Raw genomic sequence first — 17,833 nt, forward strand, 5'->3', positions numbered from 1 at the left:
CCAGCCCAGCGTTTCTCATGATGTTCTCTGCATATAAGTTAAATAAGCAGGGTGACAATATACAGCCTTGACGTACTCCTTTTCCTATTTGGAACCAGTCTGTTGTTCCATGTCCAGTTAACTGTTGCTTCCTGACCTGCATACAGGTTTCTCAAGAGGCAGGTCAGGTGGTCTGGTATTCCCATCTCTTTCAGAATTTTCCAGTTTATTGTGATCCACACAGTCAAAGGCTTTGGCACAGTCAATAAAGCAGAAATAGATGTTTTTCTGGAACTCTCTTGCTTTTTAGTGATCCAGCAGATGTTGGCAATTTGATCTCTGGTTCCCCTTCCTTTTGCAAACCAGTTTGAACATCTGGAAGTTCACGGTTCATCTATTGCTGAAGCCTGGCTTGGAGAATTTTGAGCATTACTTTAAATGGCAACCCACTCCAGTATTCTTGCCTGGAAAATCCCATAGGCAGAGGAGCCTGGTTGGCTACTGTCCATGGGGTCGCAAAGAGTCAGACACGACTCAGCAACTTTCACTTCACTTGACTTACTAGCGTGTGAGATGAGTGCAATTGTGCAGTAGTTTGAGCATTTTTTGGCATTGCCTTTCTTTGGGATTGGAATGAAAACTAACCTTTACCACTCCTGTGGCCACTGCTGAGTTTTCCAAATTTGCTGACATATTGAGTGTAGCACTTTCACATCATCATCTTTCAGGATTTGAAATTAGCTGAACTGGAATTCCATCACCTCCACTAGCTTTGTTTGTAGTGATGCTTCCTAAGGCTCACTTGACTTCACATTCCAGGATGTCTGGCTCTAGGTGAGTGTGAGTGATCACACCATCCTGATTATCTGGTTCATGAAGATCTCTTTTGTATAGTTCTTCTGTGTATTCTTGCCACCTCTCCTTAATATCTTCTGCTTGTCGTTTACTTTATGCATAGTAGTTTGTACCTCTTACCTGCCTCCCCTTGTCTTGCCTTTTCCCCTTTCCCTGTCCCTACTAGTAACCACAGATTTGTTCTTTATAACCGTGATTCTCTTTCTGTTTTGTTGCATTCATTTGTTTTATTTCTTAGATCCCGCATATAGTGATAATGTCCTGTGTCTGTCTTTGTCTCGCTGATTTTGCTAAGCTAATACCTTCCAGATTTACTCATATTGCAAATAGCAAAATTTTGTTCTTTTTTATGAATGGATAACATTCCATTGTGTGTGTGTGTGTGTGTGTGTGTATACACTACATCTTCTTCTTAAATTTTTTAAAAAAGTTTTTACTTTGTATCGAGGTATAGCTGATTAACAAACAATATTATGAGAGTTTCCAGGTGTACAGTGAGAAAGAGCTTGGCCATATATAAACACGTATCCATTTCTTCCCAGTATTGTGTGTCCAAATACTCCTTTTTCTCAGAAACAGAAATAATTTTAAAAAATTGTCATTAGTTGTGTATAGTGACGTCACAATACTGTGAGCTGGTAATGTAGGGAAAGGCAGAGGTAGAGATCAGGGTAAGGGGTATTTTTTTTTTTTTTTTTAGAAAAGATATAAGGTTTATTTAATACAGCTTAATGAACTGTAAATAGTATATATGGATCAGAGTTATAAAAAAGATTTTAAAAAGGAGAATAGATATTAAATGGTATTTTTCTAGCTAGAAATGGCCTAAAAAGGAAAGATTTGCCAATAGAGGTTTTGGATTTAACTCTGGAAAGACTCAAACCTGATCAAACTTCAGGTTGTTCTTAAGGGATATTTTTCTACTGTTTCCCTACCTTTTCCCTTGTTCTGTTTACTTCTGACTGCCCTGGGTCTCCGTTTCTGTGTCATGGCTTTCCCTAGTTGCAGTGAGCAGGGCTTCTCTCCATTGTGCTCAGGTTTCTCACTGTGGTGGCTTCCCCTCTTGTGGAGCAAGGCCTCTAGGTGATCGGGCTCAGTAGTTGTGGCGCAATGAGGTTAGTTGCCCCGTGGCATGTAGAGTCTTCCAGGGCTAGGGATTGAACCTGTGACCCCGGCATTGGCAGACAGATTCCTCACCATTCAACCATTAGGGAAGTCCCCTTTTACCTTTTTATGTGATTGAATAATATGTGGGGCCTGGTAACAAAATAAAAATAACCTCATTGGATGACAGTGAAGATGAATTGACCCAGAGAAAGGTAAAATACAGAAGCAGCTGCAAAAGCCTTCAGCTGTTTTGTGCTGAAGACTTGCTAGGGAAAGAAGTAATGGGGAAAGGCCATGATTACAGTATCGTGGTCTTTGGAAGACAAATAGTAGGAAGAGTTACCTCTATTGAGCACCTGTCCTCCATGTTTAAACAGCATTATTCCCATTACAGATAAGAGAAGGGAGCCACAGAGGTATGGTAGAGGGATTCGGATTCCAAAGCCATGGTTTCATCAGTAGTTTTTAAACTTTGATAAAGCAGCAGATCCATTCCCCCCCCACCCAGGTAAATCTTATACGGAAGCCAATATACTCTATGGAAAAAACCTAAACTGATTGAATCAGGATAAGAGCATCTGATTCAGCTTCTTTCTTTGGCCTTCTTTCCTCTTACTCTCACTTTTAGGCATCTCTGTAGAACTCTGGTTTAAAAATCATTACATTTCGCCCTACTGTTTTCCTTCATCTCTTGGTGATAGTGGTTAATAACAGATCATTTTATGAAACAGGTTTTAGTAGTGTTTATATGTAAACTTGTACTTATGTTTATGTCTTAGTCTGACAGGGCTGCTGTAACAAAAATGCTGTAGACTGAGTGACTTAACAAACATTTTCATTATAGTTGTAGGGCTGGGAGCACCATGATAAAGGTGCTGCAGATCTGGTGTGTTGTAATCAAAACTTTTTAACAAGTTAATTTTCTTTGTCTTGAAGGCTGTGGCAGCATTGCCTGAAGATATGAGACAATCCAATTTGTATGGTTTTCCATGGGAATTGGTGATTTGTGCAACTATTGTTGGATTTTTTGCTGTTCTCTTGTTTTTGTGGAGAAGTTTTCAGTCGGTAAGTAACCAATGCTAGGTGTACTAAGAGAATGTTCATTCAGTCTTAATGTTGAATAAGTAATATGAGAAACGTATCTTTTGTTTTAAGGAAACAGGTTAATCATTTTGTGGGCTAGTTGTGTTAATGTGTTGCTACTAGAAACTGAATATAGATTTTAAGGAATTTTTTTTTTTCTTTCATTTTTCGGCCACACCATGCAGCATGCAGGATCTTAGTTCCCTGGCCAGGGATAGAACTTATGCCCCCCTGCAGTGGAAGCATGGAGTTTTAACCACTGGACTGCTTGGGAAATCCCTGTAGGAATTTTTTAAAGTGCTGAAATTTAAAAAAATTCCTTTACACGAGTATTCCATACTAATACTAAAACCCTGCCTTTATTTCTTATTTATTATTTGGGGTGGTGTTTATTTTTAATAGTCTACTAAACATCTGTGAATATACCACCCACCAGGAATCAAAGATGTTGACTGTCACTTAAATTTAGATGATCCTCCTCATTTCATCCCCCTGCCTCCCTGAAGTAGAGGTAATCCTGTTCAAGATCCTGTATTGATATTCCAATGCCTCAAAAAAAATTTATTTTTGGTCATATGTATTAAATACATATATCCTTCAAAAGTATAGTAATTTTGCTTAGTTTCATGCCAAATACCATGTTTTAGAACTTTTTTACTCCATCCTATATTGCTAAGATTCATCCATATTTTTGGCTCATTTTGATTGTTTTAATACTACATCAAGAGAATATACTACAGTTAATTTATATTTTTTATGGTCTTGGGCCTTTGAGTTGTTTCCAGCTGTTTTCTATTACAAATCATGCTGCTGTGTAAATTCTTATACTTGTCTCCTGTTGTGTATTTGTAAGTTTCTCTTGGGAATATACTGGGTCTGAGATTTACTTGGTTTAGCATGCTGGAGGTTCTACTTTTAAAAGGTAATGCTAAATTCTTTTCCAGATGTCTGTACCAGTTTATACTCCCAACAGCAATATATAAGAGGTCCCGGAGATCCATTTGATCTCTGTCCTCTCCAACAGTTATTATTGTTGAAATTCTTTATTTTTGCCATTTGAATGGTATCTTACCATGGTTCTGATGTATTCTTTGATCACTAAGGAGATTGGAAACTTTATTTACTGGCCATATGTATTTGTTCTTCAGGGAAATATTTTGTTTATGTCTTATGCCCCTTTTTCTTTTGAGTAGTTTGTTCTTTTCCTTTTTATTTGTAGGAATTTCTTATGTATTCTTTAAAAATTTTTTTAAAATTGGGGTTTGATTGCTTTACACTGCTGTGTTGGTTTCTGCTGTATAGCAAAGTGAATCAGCTATAAGTATACATATATCTCCTCCCTCTTGAGCCTTCTTCCCAACCCCTCCTTATGTATTCTTGATGATATCCTTGTTGATTATGTCTATTACAGATGTCCCAGTATGAAACATCTTTTCATTGTTCTTAAGATGTTTTCTGATGAGTAGAAATTCTTAATGAAAGCAATTTCCATTTAGCACAGAAGAGCTTGATCCATTTTGAGTTAATTTTCTGGTTGGTGTAGGGTAGTGAGTCTGTAATTCCCCATCCTCCTCACCCTACCCGCCAAATAACCTTTTCCCAGCTTTGTTTATTGAATAGTCTTTCCTTTTCCCATTTGTCTGCCATGCTACGTATGAGAGTGCCACATGGACATAGACCTTTTCTGTGCTCTTTTTCCTATTCCACTGAGTATTATTGAAAACAAATACATGTGTATCATTCCATATCCATCCATTATTAGGTCAGTCTTGCTAACTTGCTAATTTGTAGTGTTCATGTATCACATATTCTTGCTCTTTTTGTTGTTGTTTCCTTCATCTATCAAGAATAGAGAGAAGTTGGCTGAATTCCACTGTCATGATGGATTTATCAGTTACTTTCTATAGTTTTTTCAATTCTTTCTTTACATATTTTGAGAATATTGTGTTAGGTGGATATATGTTTAGAATTGCTATATCTCTTCTTGGTGGGTTAACTGTTTAGTCAATATTTAGTGACCCTCTATAACTCTACTGATGCTTTTGTCTTAAAGTTTCTTATCTGATGTTAATACAGCTAGACCAATTTTCTTTTTGGTAATGTTTATTGTGTCTTTTTCCATCCTTATATTTTCCGGTCTTTCTGTGGTCTTTTACTTAATGTATGTACTCTACAAATTTCTCTGTTTTATTGGAGTATAGTTGATTTACTATGTCGTGTTAGTTTCAGGCATACAGCAAAGTGATTCAGTTCTGTATGAATTTTTTAAAATATTTAATCCGAAAATCTGTGTTTTCACTGAGTTTACTGTATCTACATGTTACAATTATTGATTACTGATGTATTTGGACCACTTTCTCCTAGCATACTTTATTAATTTGTTCCACTTTTGATATATTTCTTTTCAGTTCTTTCTGCATTCATAAAGTAAATTTTCCTAGTGAGAAGACAAGAACCTTATTTAGCATACTCTCACATCCCTTGGTCTCTTTCACTTTCCAAACTACTTTCATGTTGGTATAATCTAGAATTTTAGTTCTAAAAATATTTCTCTTTTCTTTTTCACTTTCTTCTCCACCCCTTCTCCATCCCTGAAGACAACAATAAATATTACCAAGATATTTGATCATCAGTAATTGACATACCTATTGTAGGGTCTCCTGGATTTAATTCTTCTCATATTTGGGTACTTCTTTCTATATTGTGTTTAGTATTGGTCTTTGTATGGCAAAACTTTTGTATGCTTGAGAATGTTTGAATTAAGTCCTTATGTTGGAACAGCAGTTTGTTTGATTTAAGCATTCTGGGTCTAAAGTTTCATCCTGTTAGTACTTTAAAATCCTTTACTTCCTTGTCTTTTTATATCTAATGTTACTTATTGAAAGGTCTCTTGTCAGTGTGATTCTTATTCATTTGTAAGTGATCTGTTCCCTGTAGAGGCTTTTGATATCCTTATTTCAATACAATTTGTTTAGGCTTGACTGTTTTCTTATTTCTTCTTCGAATTATCTTAAATATTTAAATATGAAATCTTTTATATTTTTTAATTCTGAGAAGTTTTTTCTGCATTTTACTTTTTTTTTTTTTTTTGTCTTTGGGACTATTGCTGTTTAAGATGTTGGCTCTTCTCACTTCCCTATCTCTTTAACGATTTTTTCTCCTTTTTTAAAAATGGTTTACTGTTGCTTTTTTTTTTGAAATTTAAAGAAAAAATTTATTAAAGATCTGAAAAACAATTTCTAAAAGATTAACTTTTCCAGAAAATTGTAGCTACACAATACATTGAATCTATCATGTTAAAAGGTGCATTAGACACAAATACAAAAACCATGAAACAAGCCACCGTTCTTCAGCAATTGGGCAAAGATAAAATGCCTAAGGAACAATATGGATGGATTACTCACAAAGGATGGGCTCTTTAAGCACCATTAAAAAAAAGGGGAGCACAAATGGATGAATGTTTTCAGTTATATACACTGAATTGAGCCTTTGGCACTAGGAATCAGAGCATTGTGTCATATAGCATTAACACATATTATAAAAGTGCGTAGTGTCAAAGGAATAAAAACCACCAGTGTTCAAAAGCAGCTTTGTCAGCTAAGCAATAAAACACTCTACAGTATGTCTCTCTGTTGTCCATCACTGAATATACTGGCAGCAACTTTGAAATGAAAAAAAGGAAAGAAAAAAGGAGCTGTAACTCCTTTTATTTTCTCTGTTTAAAATCAAACAGAAAACAAACATCAATTTTGTTATACACGAACATTTCCAAAGTACATTGTTTGTACAAGAGAAGGACTAAGAAACAAAAAGGTGTTTATAGAGATCAAATGTGGGTGGGCGCATGTGCCTCACACGGCTTTCCGATGGTACTCGGGGGAGCCACTTCATAATCGCTGGCACTGAACAAAATTGCAGAGTTCTTTGCCAGGTATTTTAGGAAATTGTGAAGATAATTCAGTAATAAAGCAAGGCTCTTCTCTTTCAGAGGTGTATAGGCCAACATTGCTCCAGTTCTTACAGTCTCAGGAGATGTGGCCCTCTGTACACCTGGGTGCATCAGAGTGGTCCGCAAGGATCTCAGCATACTGCTGCTGCTGCTGCTGCTGCTAAGCCACTTCAGTCGTGTCCCACTCTGTGCGACCCCATAGACGGCAGCCCACCAGGCTCCTCCGTCCATGGGATTCTCCAGGCAAGAGTACTGGAGTGGGTTGCCATTGCCTTCTCCTCTCAGCCTACTGCGGCCTCTCAAATTTGTAGAGCAGTTGAATGCCCAGCATCACACTGAAGTACTCATTTTTCCCAGCCACTAACTCATTGACTGCATACTCCTTATGTGATCTGTGTTTCCTCGAGATTTCTTATAATTTGCATAATCCTCTAGAATGGAATCCACATTCTTTTTGGCAGGAAGATAAAAGAGCTGTTTTTGCTGGGTAATTAAGTCCTACTCATCAACAAGCCATGGTTCCAGTTCTTCAGGAATCTTTAACTTCAGCTCTGCTCATGAATGTTTCCTGGTTTTCAACAGTAGGATCTACTCAAGTCCTTTTCTTGCAGGGAGGCTGAGGTGTCTCACCAATGCTGCCACCATCTCCATTTCCAGGTGTCTTCTGTTTGTTCTTTTTTGTTTTCACTTCAGCGTTTCTCTGCTGCAGCCCAGCAGTCTTCTTTCCAGGGGCAGCCCCTCGCATCTTCCCTCTGCATACTGCTTCTGATTGGCTTTTATGAAGTTCTCGTTTCTGCAGATTGGTATCCACGTACTTGAGTACTCTGCTTTCTGGAACCCATTCACCCCAATTTTTATTCCAACCACTGTAATGTATATTTTACTTGTTTATCCTTTATGGCAACTTTTACACATTTTGCTTCATAAAGAAGAAGCCCATGAAAGCACAACACTCTCTCACCTCTTGGAATTTAGGCTTCGGGTCCTGCTTCGGCACCATTTATAAGAGATTCGTTGCTGCCGCCTCCTCCTCCTCCTGTTACTTTTTGAGATAGTTTCTGAATCTGTTTCAGTTCACTAGTTGTTCCTTATCTAACTAATTATACTGTACCTTGACTTTTAAATCTTGTTTCATTTAATTTTATTCCTGTATATCTTGTGTAGATTATCTAAGTCCCAACTGCTTTTTTTTCTCAGTACTGAAATGGCAACCCACTCCAGTATTCTTGCCTGGAGAATCCCAGGGCGGGGGAGCCTGGCGGGCTGCCGTGTATGGGGTCGCACAGAGTCGGACACGACTGAAGAGACTTAGCAGCAGCAGCAGCACTTATTTATTCTGGCCCTTGTGGCCCATTTGGGGATTGAAGGGGGAGCAGGCATGTCCCCATTGTTTTTTAGTCCTAAGCCTGACCCCTTTATAAATTGAAATTTTCCCTTCATTGTTTGAAAGGTTAAAGAAGAAAAAAGTTTTTTTACTTTATAGTCAGCAGATCCATGGCCCCATGGTAACATTTTTCAAATTGTGTTATTTTAGATATTAGTACTAGGGGAGATGATAGGGGCTTCTTTAAGTAGTTTGTTTTGGGGTCAAATATGTTTGAGGAGCAGTGGGCTAAATGAAATGAAACAGGTATTTTTAAGGTAGAGTTATTTCAGAGCCTTTATTATGCTAATAAATAATGTGAATCTTCAATGGGGGGACTTTAATATGTAGTATTATTTTCTCAATGGAAATACAACACTTTTTGGCTAGCTTATGTTTATACTAAAGGTAATAAGAAACACTTTAAGTTGTCAATAGCAGTTAAATAAGTTATATTTGCCTGAATGTATGTTTGTTTTAATGTAATTTTTGTTAAAAATTTGTTTCAGGTTAGAAGCCGGCTTTATGTGGGTAAGCTCTTTTTTTCTATTTTAGTTCACATCATTGTTGTTTGTAATTAAATAAGCTTAAAAACATGATAACATTAACTCTTTTTTAGGGAGAGAGAAAAAGCTTGCTATAGAACTTTCTACACTGATTGAAGAAAAATGTAAACTGCTTGAAAAATTTAGCATTGTTCAAAAGGAGGTAAGACATTTTTGAAAATGTGGACATTCATGTTAGGATCCTCTAGGATCCTTACTTTTCAGTGCAGGTTTTCTGTGTAAGTTTAAGATTATTAATGCTTTGTTTGCAAAGTATGAGAGTTCAGTTGCTTTCGTATTACCAGTCTAAATCGTAACCATTGTGGTCGGTGCATAGTGATGTCTCATTATGATTTCGGGTTTTGTTTCCCTGACCGATGAGGTTGAGCACCCTTTGATGTTTTATTGGCCATTTGGATATATCCTTTTTGTTTCATGTTGCCTAGTTAATTTTTTTTCACATTTTGAAAATTATCTTTTATCTTTTGAAAATCTTTGGTTATCTTTTTCCTTTTGATATATATATTTTTCCTATATTTTGGATACAAGTCCTTTGTCAGATACATGTATTACAAATATCTTGGTTTGCCTTTATATTTCAAGTGGTGTCTTGGTAAGCAGAAGTTCTTATTTGTAACAGTTTAATTTGTCAATCTTTTCTTTATGATGACTGCTGTTTGTTTCCTATTTAAAAAAATTTTTTTTTTTTGGTCTACTCAAGAATATGAAGATATTCATCTGTGTTATCTTTTAGAAACTTTATTTTTTTTACTTTTCTTATTTAGTCTTTTTATTAGTTTGATAGGACTGTTACAACACAATACTTCAGGCTGGATGATTTACATAGAAATTAAATTTTTCAGAGTTTTGGAGGTTAGAAGTCCAGGATCAAGGTGAGGACTGGTTTGGTTTGTGCTAAGGCCTGTCTTTTTGACATAACCGGCCAGCCTCTTAGTCTGTTCTCACATTGTCTTTTCTCTGTACAGGTGCGTGTTTCTGATGTCTCTCTGTGTCCAAATTTCCTTCTCTTGTAAGGGTACCAGTCAGATTGGATTAGAGCCTATCTTAATCCAATGGGCTCATTTTAACTTATGGCCTTTGAAAGGCCTGTCTCCAAATACAGTCACATTTTGAGGTATTGCAGCTTCAACAAACACATATTGAGGGGAAACGCAGTTCAGCTGCAAATTAATCTAGAATTCAGTCTGTGATGTATGATTTGGTGGTTAGTATTTTATGTTTTTCATATGGCTGCTGAATTTACCAGTACCATTTATTAAAAGGCCATCTTTCCCCTTTGTTCTGTAGTGTTGTTGTCTTAAATCTTGTGACTGTGTATATCTGAGTCTGTTTTTATAATATTTTCTGTTCTTTTGGTCTATTTTATATATATACACACATATGTATATTGGAGAAGGCAATGGCACTTCACTCCAGTCCTCTTGCCTGGAAAATCCTGTGGACGGAGGAGCCTGGTGGGCTGCAGTCCATGGGGTCGCTAGGAGTCGGACGCAACTGAGTGACTTCACTTTCACTTTTCACTTTCATGCATTGGAGAAGGAAATGGCAACCCACTCCGGTATTCTTGCCTGGAGAGTCCCAGGGACAGGGGCGCCTGGTGGGCTGCCGTCTCTGGGGTCGCACAGAGTCGGACACGACTGAAGCGACTTAGCAGCAGCAGCAGCATATATGTGTATATCTTTGCACCAATACCATGCTTTTTAAAAGCTACCTAGCTCGTCTTGGTATCTGACAGTGTAAATCGCCAGACTTGTTTTTCGAGATTGTCTTTTCATATAAATTTTCAATCACTTCATCAGTTTACACATGCACACATGCACATAGCCTGCTGGGAATTTGGGATTACATTGACTATATAGATTAATTTGGAAAAAATTTACATTTTTACAATGTTGAGTATTTATCGATGGACCATGGTATATCCCTCTAATTATGTCTTTTTAAAATTCTCAGTGTTGTTTATACATTTTTGTGTTGAGGTCTTGCACATCTTTTCTTAGATTTATTTATTCCCTGCTATCTGAGGGTTTTGAAACTATTATAGTAGTTTTTTAAACAGCTCTGTTGGGATATAATTCATATACTGTACTGTTCACCCATTTAAATTATACAAGTGAATATTTATATAATTGGTATATTTTAGTATACTTTAGTATATTTAGTATACTTTTAGTTTATTTACTAAACAAAACAAAATACAAAAACAAAATGTTTTTGAACATACTTTGTACACCCTAAAGGAGCCCTGCACATCTTAGCTGTCACCCTTCACCCAATCTCCCCTATTCCCAAGCCCTAGACAACTTACCCACTTTCTATTTCTATAAACTTGCCCACTCTGGATTCCATTTCACGTAAATGGAATGATATATATAACATGTGCTTTGTTGTGACTAGCATTTTAAACCTAGCATAATGTTTTCAAAACTCATCCATGTTGTAGCAAATATCAATACTATATATATCTTTTTTTGCCAAATAATATTCCTTACTACAGTTGACATATCCATTTTTCAATTGATGGTCATTTGGGTTATTGTCCTTTTTGGCTGTTATAAATGATGCTGCTATGGACATTCTTGTACACATTTTTGTGTGAATATACGTTTTGAATTATTTTGGGTGTATACCTACGAGTAGAATTGTTGGATCTATATTTAACTTTTTGAAGAACTGCCATATTGTGTTTCACAGCGGCTGTGCTAGTTTATATTTCCGCCAGCAGCTTGTGAGTGTCCCATTTTCTCCACATCTTTCCCAACACTTGTTATTATGTCTTTTTGATTATAGCCATCCTAACAAATGTGAAGTGTTGTCTCAATGAGGTGTTCATTTTTTTAAATTTTACTGAAGTATGGTTGATTTATAGTGGTGTTCAGTGAGGTTTAATGTACATTTTCCTCATAGCTTAGTGATTTGAACATCATACAGGTAGGTTTTTCTTTTTTTAATCAGTCTAAAAAATCTTTTTATTTAATTAGACTATTTAGTTCATTTGCATTTAATACAATTTCTAATTTATTAGGGGTCAAATCTACCATCTTAACTATTTTCCTGTTTGACCCATCTGTCCCACATGCCTTTTTCTCTTCTATTTTTTTATTTTTGGATTGAAACAGTTTTTAACTAATTGAATATTTTCTACATCAGTGGGTTTGTTAGTTATGGATTTTTTTTTTTTTAATGGTTACCTTTGAGATTGTAGTGTATATTTTTAAATTATTGAGTTCTAATATAAATTTGTGCTATTATAATACTGCTTAATGAATAGTGCAAAGATCTTAGAATGCTTTAATTCCACTTGCCCCCTTTTATCTATTATATTTTGCCTTTTGCATTATATTTTGCCTTTATATTTATATAAACCTCCAAATAATTTTATTATTCTTTGAGACAGTCAAGATTCATTTGGATTCATCCACACATTTATTCTTTCCATTACTTTTCATTCTTCCCTTCCTTTCCATCTTCCATCTGAGGTGATTTTTTTCCTCTTAAAGAATAGAAGGACCTCGTGTTTTTTTTCTGTAACATAGTGTCGATAACTCTTAGTTTTTGTCTGACCATGTCTTTATTTCTGTTTTGTATGATGTTCTTTATAGAAGTCTGAGTTGGCAGTTGTTTTCTGTAAGCACTTTGGGGACACCTCATTTTACTTTTTTTCTTGGCATGTTGTTTGTGGGTCGAAGTCAGCTATAAGTTTTATTGAAATTTGGTGTTATGTCTTTTTTTGAATTATTTTTCTCTTTCAATTTAAAAACCTGAAGTGTAGTTTTCAATAGTTAAATGGACATTCTTAAATACGCAGTTCTCTCTATTTTCACAGGTGTATTCACCCAGGAATCTACCTTCCTCGTTAATACATAAAACATTTCTGTCACCTTTGCATTTCCCTTGTCCTCATTTTCATTCAGCCCCATAGCCCTGCCAGCAACCACTGTTTATATTTCTATCTCCATAAATTAGTTTTTGTCTATTTTAGAGTTTCTGTAAATGAAATCGTACTTTTTTGTGTCTGGCTTTTTTCAGGTAGCATTGTATTTTTGAGATTCACTATGTTGCATATAGTAGTTTTTTGTTTTAACTTGAAAGTACATTTTCATTATATCAACATACCACATTTTCTTTTATCCGTTTACCTCTGAATGTGGTTATTTCCATCTTTTGGTTGTTATGAATAAAGTTGCTATGATCATTCTACCTTTTTTTGTCTGTGGGTATATGTTTTTATTTCTCTTCTGTAAATATCTTAGAATTGGTGGGTCATATGGCAGTAAGTGTATAATTTATAAGAAACTATGTGCCTATTTTTATGATTTTCTCTTTATCTTTGATTTTCAGCAGTGTTACTAGCTGTATGGATGTGGTGTCTTCTGTTATTCATCCCTGGGCTTCATGATGTTCCAGAATCTGTGGCTTAATGTCTTATTTGTTTTGGAATTCTCTTGATCATAACTTTTTCAAATACTGTTTTTCTCTTTTTTCTTCTCTTGCTGGGATTCCAGATACTTGTATTTTAGCTTTTTACTATATCCCACATATCTCTTATGTTCTTTTCTGGATTTCTTATCTTTTTGTTCACACTTCAGTCTGGATATTTTCTTCTGATCTAGCTTCCATCTTACTGATTGTCTTCACCTATGCCTGCTGGTGCTAAGTCACTTCAGTCATGTCCAACTCTGTGTGACCCCATAGACTGCAGCCCACCAGGCTCCCCTGTCCCTGGGATTCTCCAGGCAAGAACACTGGAGTGGGTTGCCATTTCCTTCTCCAATGCAGGAAAGTGAAAAGTGAAGGTGAAGTCGCTCAGTCGTGTCTGACTCTTAGCGACCCCATGGACTGCATCCTACCAGGCTCCTCCGTCCATGGGATTTTGCAGGCAAGAGTACTGGAGGGGGGTGCCATTGCCTTCTTGGTCACCTATGCCCAATCACCTTTTAAACCTTCTTAATTTCATCTGTTGCCTTTTTTGGTTCTAAAGGTTGTGTGGCTCTTTTTGTAGTTTTTTTTCTTTGGCTCAATGATTGTCTTTTAGTTCCTCTTATATATTAAGCTTACTTATTTTGTTGTCTGAAGGAGAACTCTGTTACTTGAACCCTCTAAGATTGTCTTTTTCCCTTGTTCATTTTTTTTCTTCATTCTCACTCAGATCTTGTTTTCTTGAATGCCAGATTTTTCCATGTTGAGTATCAATAATAGTATAATAAAAATTATCATGGTAAATTTGAAGCTGTGGATGGTGCTGTCTTTCTGCAGTGTGGTTTTACTGTTGCTTTTCATGGAATTGGTGGGTCAGAGGGCAGGTATAGTTTGGAATAAAATTTATAGTACTTTTACTTACAGTGTTGCTTTCTTTCAGTATGAAAGCTTAGAGTCATCTTTAAAGGATGCCAGCTATGAGAAGGAGTCAACAGAAGCACAAAGTTTGGAGGTAAGAACAAATAGATACTTATAGAAGTTAAAGGGAAGGTTCTTACTAAATGACATAAACTTTAAAAGTCATGTAGCTTCTCAAAACTCACATTTCTTGGATATTAAAACTTAAAGAAATTTAAGTTAAATATAGGAAATAGAATGTTAGTAAGTAGCATAAGGTGTTGTAAAATTTTGAGCCTTTGTTGATGATTTGTTTTGAGTGAAGCATATTCGGTTCACTGTCATCTAGAGTTATGTAGATGCTCTTAATTCTTCATTTCTGGGAAATGTATTAAGATAATCATTCTTTTTTTTGGCTCAGTTTGCTCCAGGAAGGAAAAATAGAATTTACTTTCATAAATTTAGGAATAGTTTGAAATAATAATTATGTAAATTGAGGCAGTTCTTGCCTTTACCCCATCAAAGGGTTAGGAGCTGACTAGAATGTTACATACAGTGATGTGCTGGTATCTGAAAAGTAGGAGCCTTTATTTGTAACACCTGCTGAGTTCTGTTGTGTAAATACTCCTACCATGACCAATTTCAAGGTACCAACATGATGCCACTGAATGTGCAGTTTGGAAGAAATACAGAGTTGGGTCTCCTGAGCCAGGTTTGATTTGGCTAATAATAAGGAAGGAAAGTGTGATAATCTGTCGTTTAGCTAAGGTATGACAGATAAGGGTTTGTAATAGGAGTGTCATGCTACTGTTTAGAGATGGAAGTGTTGTAAAAAGCATACTAATATTAAAATAGAAAATGATGGACTTTGTACCTTCGGTATACGTGTTCAGTTAGCTTGGCGTTCTCCATCACTGATGTCTATAAATCATCAAAGCATATGGATCAGAATTTCCTAGTAGAGTCCAAAGGAAGTCATAAATTGAATTCCAAATAAAATTGAATTCTTAACCTTTTTTTCTTTATGTTACCTATTAATATTCTCAAAAACATGTTGAAATTATTATATTTTATTTATTTATTTTATTTGTAATTTATTAGATTGAAAAATAGAATTTCACAAGGAATTTAACATGCTGACAGAAGAACAAAAACTGAATAGCAAATATATTTACTCTTTGCAACATTGTGGATAAAATAAAGCCACCAATTTATTCTTAGGCATTGAGTTTTTACTTTAAAATGAATATTTTGGAAGTTTTTCTCTAATTTTAGTAGTTTTTTGAAACATACAGTGTTTATTTTCAAGATTGGTAAACATAGTTGAATATAAACTATAATGTGGTACAGTTACAAAAATTGCTCTTTGAATCTGTAGATAAAATCCAAATATCAGGGTAATTTTGATTCAAGTAAGAGAACTCATATAATCAGGTAGTCAAATTTGGGGAAATATATGCATATATATTTTTTTACTATATATATATATATGAATATATATAATATGCTTTTTAACCAGTATGATATAATATGTACTTGTTTTACATTTATTTTGGCCTGCATTAAGTTCTTTGATTCTTTTGGTTTATTTTTCTTTTAACAAGTTTGTTGAAGGATCACAAATATCAGAGGTATGTTTATTACAGTATTTAAATTCCAATTGGATAATCCAGTAACTAATCATTTTAAATTAAAAAGGCCACAGAAAATATGTTTTAATTCAGTGTAGAATATTATCTTGATTGTCTTTTGAGTTTATTTTTGATTTTATGTATTGAATTATATGAAATTGGACTTTTTCTCATGCTTCTTTTATAATGTTTTAGAGCAGAAGTTGGCAAACTAGGCTCTGAGCTCTTCACTGGTTATTGTAAATAAAATCTTATTGAAACATAGCCATGCTCATTCATTTATGTGTTGTCTCTGCTTTCTCACTACATATGTATGTGACTTTAGCTAGAACAGAAACTGCATGGCTTTCAAGCCTAAAATATTTACTATCTCTTTCTAGAAAAAGTTTGCTAACACCTGCTAGTATTTCTGTGATTTCAGTGTTATAAAAATGAACAAATATATAAACTAGATTTATTTAACTTATAGTGTGTGTATTTGATTACATTCATCTGATTTATCTTCACCAAATATTCCTATGACTGTCTTATAAAGTTTTCTTCCTCTTTCAGGCATTCTATGAAAAGCTGACTGAGTCCAAATCTGAACTTGAGGATGAAATACTCATTCTAGAAAAAGAATTAAAGGAAGAGAAATCTAAACATTCGAAGCAAGATGAATTGGTAGGACTTTTGTGTTTGAGGAGACTGTAGGAAAAAGAACGTTATTGAGTTAAAAAAAATTATATGATATCGGTTAAAGTATTACATGCACTGTAAAAAAAAAAAAGTCAAAAGAATACAGAAGACTATGAAGTGGAGAATAAAATTTTCTGGATCCTCTAGCTCTTTTCATTTGTTAGAGTTAACATTATATGTTGCATTTCTAGCATATTCTTATAGAAATTTTCTATTTGCACTATGGAATAGCTCACATAAATCATTTAAGTTGAATAATCACATATATAGTGGTTTTGGTTTTTTATTACTCTGCAAGTGTTTTAGGAACTTAAACTTCCCTTTTTTTTGTCTTTATTTTAAAATCTATCTTAAGGATGATCTTAATGTGTGTGAGATTATTTAGTAAGATATAATGCTAGTAGCCTTCTTATATATAACTTAAATGTTAAGAAATATTAAAGATGAGTTGAAATACTGTTATATGACTTTTATATAAAATCCCTTTAAGCATATAGCTGTGAAGTTTTCTTAATCTGAATCCTCACTTTTGGAGCAAAAGTGTTAGGTTAATAATATACTTGATAGAAATGGCATCTTGAAAACTGGAGGAGTTCAGTAAATACTTGTTGATTGATACTGTCTTTTTAGATGTCAGAGATTTCAAAAAGGATCCAGTCCCTAGAAGATGAATCCAAGTCCCTCAAATCACAAGTAGCTGAAGTAAGTTGAGTTGTTTTAATAGGGCTATTGCTTTAAAAATCATTTACATTTTGCTATTACTTTTATAATTAAAGAATTAAATATTAGAATTTAGATCAGATCAGATCAGTTGCTCCGTTGTGTCCAACTCTTTGCGACCCCATGAATCACAGCATGCCAGGCCCCCCGTCCATCACCATCTCCCAGAGTTCACTCAGACTCACGTCCATCGAGTCAGTGATGCCATCCAGCCATCTCATCCTCTGTCGTCCCCTTCTCCTCTTGCCCCCAATCCCTCCCAGCATCAGAGTCTTTCCCAATGAGTCAACTCTTCACATGAGGTGGCCAAAGTACTGGAGTTTCAGCTTTAGCATCATTCCTTCCAAAGAAAGCCCAGGGCTGATCTCCTTCAGAATGGACTGGTTGGATCTCCTTGCAGTCCAAGGGACTCTCAAGAGTCTTCTCCAACACCACCGTTCAAAAGCATCAATTCTTTGGCGCTCAGCCTTCTTCACAGTCCAACTCTCACATCCATACATGACCACAGGAAAAACCATAGCCTTGACTAGACGAACCTTTGTTGGCAAAGTAATGTCTCTACTTTTCAATATGCTATCTAGGTTGG

At 35.3% G+C, this 17,833-nt stretch overlaps 1 protein-coding gene and 1 pseudogene across 14 annotated transcripts in view; one reads left to right on the forward strand and one right to left on the reverse strand.

Annotated features, from left to right (window-relative positions):
* CTAGE5 (CTAGE family, member 5) overlaps positions 1-17,833 on the forward strand; it is a 97,449-nt gene that overhangs the window by 35,939 nt on the left and 43,677 nt on the right. For 9 of the 13 annotated variants that reach the window (XM_010835333.1, XM_010835335.1, XM_010835342.1 and 6 more), the window contains 7 exons: positions 2,878-3,006; positions 8,846-8,867; positions 8,956-9,044; positions 14,262-14,333; positions 15,823-15,849; positions 16,402-16,512; positions 17,158-17,229. In XM_010835333.1, the coding sequence (XP_010833635.1) occupies positions 2,878-3,006; positions 8,846-8,867; positions 8,956-9,044; positions 14,262-14,333; positions 15,823-15,849; positions 16,402-16,512; positions 17,158-17,229 (522 nt within the window). The remainder of the gene's footprint in view (positions 1-2,877; positions 3,007-8,845; positions 8,868-8,955; positions 9,045-14,261; positions 14,334-15,822; positions 15,850-16,401; positions 16,513-17,157; positions 17,230-17,833) is intronic. The other 4 variants (XM_010835334.1, XM_010835336.1, XM_010835341.1 and 1 more) reach the window with 1 other exon arrangement.
* Positions 6,211-8,175, reverse strand: LOC104985259 (annotated as a pseudogene). Its single transcript, XR_824871.1, has 3 exons — positions 7,264-8,175; position 7,159; positions 6,211-7,112 (listed from the first exon to the last, which is right to left on the reverse strand). The product of XR_824871.1 is annotated as a mortality factor 4-like protein 1 (transcript).

The sequence above is a fragment of the Bison bison genome, unplaced genomic scaffold (assembly GCF_000754665.1).
Source record: "Bison bison bison isolate TAMUID 2011002044 unplaced genomic scaffold, Bison_UMD1.0 scf7180017864041, whole genome shotgun sequence".
NCBI classification, from domain to species: domain Eukaryota; kingdom Metazoa; phylum Chordata; class Mammalia; order Artiodactyla; family Bovidae; genus Bison; species Bison bison.